A 5,444-nucleotide genomic window follows, 5' to 3' on the forward strand; every position below is an offset into this window, starting at 1 on the left:
CACTGGACCCAGGTACCACCTACGGCAGCACTGCAAGGCAATGTCCTTAGTGTCCACACCCTCCCCTTCCCGGGCAACGTCTCCTCCTCAAGCCCAGCATGACGCCCACTCCCCATCTTGAACGTAAACTCTGGTCACAGCATTTGCAGACAACATGTCCAGTTGCAGCAAAAGGAGAAAAACGACTTCGCCACGTTCTTATTCGTATTCTCCCACGCCCAAGACGAGGAGAACTTTCTCAGGCTCAAGAGTCTACTGGAAACAAATACGTTTCTGGAGAGAAAGAAATTAAAGACCTCAACCCTACAGAGCGGCTTACCCACCACAACAGCGGTCCAGAGCCCAAACCTGAACTTCGAGAGGGTGAAAGCAGACTAGGAGCTGCACATTGCAGCACTATTCACACGGAAAAGTCACATGAAAACTTTGTGCAGGAAACGTTTCCGGCAATTTAACTGTGGTCACATTACCTTTCAGAACTCCAAGTTAGGTCACAATTTGGTTTTCCAGTTCAAACAGTTAACCCGATTTCTATTGTACCTATTATGTTCCTTATAAGAAAGGTAAAGCAAATTATTTAAAGTCTTTTAGTGGACCATGAAGCTTGAGCTAAGGCTTTCAAGTCAGAACTGAACACTTTTTAAGTCAGTCTCTAGTGGGAATTCTACCCTAAGCCAACTTTTCACACTTGGGGAGTTCCGAGGTTGCCAAACACTTGGGCAGACACCTGATCTCGAGAGTCACCTGAGCAATTCATGTCTGTCTTTGTTTAGTCCTGGAATATATATAAGTATGCTCAAGTCGCCTCCCACTGTGCATGACTGTCCATTTTTATTCCAGAATCCCAGAGATGCTGCCTTTCTCCAAGTTAATATTCAGAGAGAAAATAAATGCCACTTATCTCTAGACCTTCATAGCAATTTTCCTCAAATGTCTATCCATACACCTCATGGTTAACTGGCTGCCCCTACGTGCTCCAAACCCAAACTTACCCATCCGCATCGAGGGAAGAACCGATCAAGTGCGTGAACCAGTTTTGTGATTATGTTCAGATACCACAGAGGGAAACCCTCGACCCAGCACCAATACCAAAGAGTATTTACTTAATATGCTTAAGGAAAAGGAATTTCTTTACAACTACCTAAATGAATGAAACCAAGTTAAAAGTATCTATTTATAACTCCTGCTTCAGTGTGGCGAATTCACATTCCTTAACAATTTTTTAACGGGGAAAAATTTTTAATTTTAAAAATGAACAACTTGAGTTCCAGACAGAGGCTTACCTGACTCCTCTCTTTGTCCACTTTCTTAAAACACTTATTCAACGACAAATTATGTCTCACTGAGTTTTTCCACCCAGTAGGTGCATTTGCAAAATACGGAAAATGTTCCAAGATCCAGTTGTAGATATCCTTTACTGGCAGGCGCTTGGTTGGAGAGTCCTCGATGGCCATAAATATGAGGCAGCTAAAGGAGTACGGGGGTTTGCAGTTGGGGTTCTGCCTGGCATCGTAGGGCATGTCAGAGTGGGCGGGGGACGGGGGCGTGTCATCGTCCAGGTCCTGGACGGGGCTGACGCTCCTGAGGACCGACTCCCCGAAGCTCTTCAGCAAGTTCTTGCTCTCGTGCAGCCAGTTCAGGTTGGTCAGCTCTTCATCTTCCATGGCCCCCTCTTCTAATCTGATGTCAGGCAGAGAAAAGTCGAGGTCATCGTCTTCCTGAAGGGCCTTGGAGAAACCGCTGCCCCGGTAACACTGACTCAGCCCACTGGAGACACTAATTCCTGAGCTTTCTGGCTTCTTACTGGGAGGCATGACTGGACCCATTTACGTGAAGGCTCCTGGTAAACACATTACAGGGAAAAGATGAGTTAGTGAAACTCAAACCAGAAGGACGGCTGTGTCCTCCTAACTCTTTTGCCCCCCACCCCTGCCACCCCAACGGACCCCTTACCACATAGGAACACTTCATGGCTCCCACACTGGGTGACACAAATCCACGATTCCACCACAAAGAGATGCATGATAAGTAAAATTGGTCCATCATGCACGCATACAGCAGAGACGTGTCACCCCCTCAATATAGTAAGACTAGGAATCTTTAGAGCACCTTTAATGTGCAAATGAATCCTAAAGAGAATGAGAAATTCCACGATGCTTTCTTCCTAGCTCTATGAAAATTCTCTGACCCTGGGAAAATCAGTTATTTCCTGCTGCCTCAGTTTATCTATAACACATGAATACGTATGTACACAGGTAAAACCCTTTCGAGCCTCATGATTAACACTACATAATAAGCTCAATGCACAACCCCTGTCACTTGGGGTAATAGGTTTCATTGTTTCTTCTCAAAAAAAGAAAATACTTGTAAGTTTAAAGCCAGTTGTTTCAGATTAAGTTCAGCTGTTTCAACATAAAGACCATCACAACTGCGTTGAAATGAAAACGGTGGCCACAGTGAGCATCAATTTGGTAGTATTTGATTTGATTTTTTTTTTCCTCTTCGTCATGACCAAAAACTCTGCAACTTTAATTACATTTGAATTCTCTGGATTCAAACTGGAGGAAGAAGTACATTTAATTTTATTGGACACTCTGACCAAAAAAGTAACTTCAGGCACAAGTGGGAATATGAAAGAAAAGCCATTAATCGAAATGAGAATTGCTGAAAAAATCAGGAGAGCAAGGGGCAGCTTCAAGACAGGAAGGCAAATTCAACAACAATTGCTACAGAACTCTCTTCTGCCTCCACCCCGGCTGCCACCCCCATTTTTATCAATGACCTAGAACAGGGAGTAAAATACATGATGAGAAAAGAAAATGAGGAAGTGGCAAGAATGACCCCAGCAGATTCAAAGCTGTTCAGCCCCCTGGTACTTAATGTAAGATGGAAAGAACGGTGAAGATAATGAGAGGTCTCCCACTCTCCTTCTGTAGCGCTCCAACAATGCACTTGGTTTAAGAAGCATGTCTTTTATTATTTTTCCCCAAGTAAGACCAAGCAATCTATCTAGAAAAAAAAAAAAAAATGAACACAACAAAGCAAAGATATGCTCATTCTAGGGCTCTAAATGTCCATTGACACTAGGCTTAAAATAACTGCCACTTCAGCTGGGGAAGCTCTGGAATGGGATTCTAGAAAGCATAATGTGGGTGCCCTCTACCCACAGCCAACAAAGGGTGCGGTGCCCCAGAACTGCAAGCACCCTTCCTCCTCCAAAACTTAGACAAACAGAACCTGCTGACAGAGAGCCTGAAGGCAAGCTCTCTAGAGCTGCTGTGAAACACCCGATTCCAAGGAAAGAAAACTTCTACAAGCATCAAAGTCCTATGGAGCAGGGCAGTTTTAACACCTCAAGTTCATCCAGAGGGAAATTTCTTTCTGTCATGTACTCACCCGAGTGGTGCATGGCACATTTTAAAGAATAAGCTAGTATCTTTAGGTTTGGGGACTTGACAGAGACCAGCCTGATATTGCTTTCACCTTCTTTATGAACAAAGCTAAGTCCGTCTCTTTCAAATTTTCCTCAGACCCCAATAAAAAAACAAATTTTCTGATAACCAGGAATATCTACACAGTAGAGTACAAAAGAGAACTACTACCCAGCCATTGAAGTCAACTTTAGCTCCAGATGAAAGTTTTATGTCTCCTGAGCTTCCAAACAGGAAAATTATATCATGGCTGACAGTAAGTAATTTAATTGCCTTGTTGCTATGACAACAACATGCTGCTCTCTTTTTTTTTTAATCTGCTTATTTGTCAGTAGCTTCCCAAAGGAACTAACACGCTATTCTCCATGTTTTCTTTTGTTTTAAACAAACATTGCCAGCAATATGGTTTTATTAGAAAAATAGCACTGTCAAGAAAACAGGGTTATGGGGTTCAGTCCCTTCCGATCATTTATTTGCCTGCTTTGTGTCTCTGTCCCCCACCCATACCCTCCAACTGTCAACTGCATCCCTATAAATCCGCATTTTATAGCAACAGTATCAAGAGCTGCTGATCACTACATTTCCATTTTAAAAAACAGTTCCCAGAAACCATAGCTGAGGAGTTTTCCATTATTATATTCAAACTACGTAATTCGCCAAATCTTTTTTTCCTCCTCTTTTAGAGGGGAAAAAAAGGATCCGGATCATGTGAGTCTGCAGTTAAGCAAACATTTTTAATCTGCTGCCAAAAAGGTTGCTCCACCAGATACGCAAATAGTTATCCACTAGTGACCTCCTTGCAACTTTTCGGTGTGCTATTGGTTACGTCCTCCCCGCCAGTCCCCCCCACCCTGCACGCATAATCACACACACGAACACTTTTTTTTTTTTTATGACTTGCTGTGTTTTGTATCTGTTTTCCTTTTTAACGGAGAAAAGGCAGCAGAGAAGCTAGTTTCCTGCCGGGTCCCAGAATGTCTCCAAATAACAAAAAGACATTACGGGCCCAGCGCTGAACAGATGTTCGATGTGAACTTTAAAAAGTTGAGAAATTCTCCCCAAGCGAAGCAGAGCAGTCGCGAGTTTGGGGGGGAAGGGGGGCGGGGTAACACCCCCATCCGCGCGCGCGCGCGCACGCACGCGCTCCACTCCAGTCTACTGTACTTGTCAAAAACATTTCAAGGGGACCTGTGGGAGCAGCGATTGGCTGGCTCCAGCGTCAATCAGCGGCGTTGCCATGCAACCGGGAAACTGCTCTTCTGGTATACGGGACAATTGGGAGCTCGCATACCTTCACTGCCGGTCAGATGTCATAAACCTTTTATTGGCCGCACCGCGGCAAGCCTTAAAAACACATCAATAAAAGCCCGCCGTCCCCCAACTTCTCTAGGGCCCAAGGAGGGCTTCAAAGGGGGCCAGAATGAGGAGGGGTCCGGCCTCGGGGGTCTCGGGGGACGCTCACTGCTCGTGCCAAGCCTGCAGTTTGTGGCGGGGGGGAGGGTATCTTTGTTAGGTGCCTGTTTCTCATCTTGGGGTCTCCCCTTGATCAATACCCCCTCTCCCGGCCCGGAAGGCGGGGACCCCGTCCACCGCGGACAATACCAACTCTGTTCCTGTCGAGTGTCTTTTTCGAAGCCGAGGAACCAGGAAACAGCCCGCACGTCGGGGTAGGAAACTCTTCGGACCGAGCAACTTCCCGGCTCCAGGGCTGCGGTCCCCGCGCCCGGCCAGGCCCCCGCCCCGCGCCCTCCCCCAGGAACTGCGGAGTCCCTCCTCTGCCGAGAGCGGCCACGGCGCCTCCAGGACGGCCACGGACGAGTGCCCCCGCCCTTAGTCACCCAGTCTGGTCCGGGCGCCGGCGGCAGCGCGAAGCAAACTCACCTGGCCGGAGCGGGGCGCCGGGGCTCGGGGGCGCCGCTGCCCTTCAGCGGGAGCCGACAAACTTTCGCAGGCGCCCAGCGGGCATCGCTTGGTGGCCCGGCTAAGGACGCGCGGGCGCAGCACGGCGAGCCC

At 47.1% G+C, this 5,444-nt stretch overlaps 1 protein-coding gene across 2 annotated transcripts in view; it reads right to left on the bottom strand.

Annotated features, from left to right (window-relative positions):
* LOC105290144 (forkhead box protein N3) overlaps positions 1–5,444 on the bottom strand; it is a 166,072-nt gene extending 160,628 nt beyond the window's left edge. For both annotated transcript variants that reach the window (XM_023528847.1, XM_023528846.1), the window contains exons 1-2: positions 5,313–5,444; positions 1,284–1,840 (exon numbers count right to left, since the gene is read on the bottom strand). In XM_023528847.1, coding sequence (XP_023384615.1) covers positions 1,284–1,826 — 543 coding nt within the window. In that variant the 5' untranslated portion in view covers positions 1,827–1,840; positions 5,313–5,444. The remainder of the gene's footprint in view (positions 1–1,283; positions 1,841–5,312) is intronic.

This window comes from Pteropus vampyrus, unplaced genomic scaffold (genome assembly GCF_000151845.1).
Source record: "Pteropus vampyrus isolate Shadow unplaced genomic scaffold, Pvam_2.0 Scaffold32, whole genome shotgun sequence".
Taxonomy (NCBI): Eukaryota; Metazoa; Chordata; class Mammalia; order Chiroptera; family Pteropodidae; genus Pteropus; species Pteropus vampyrus.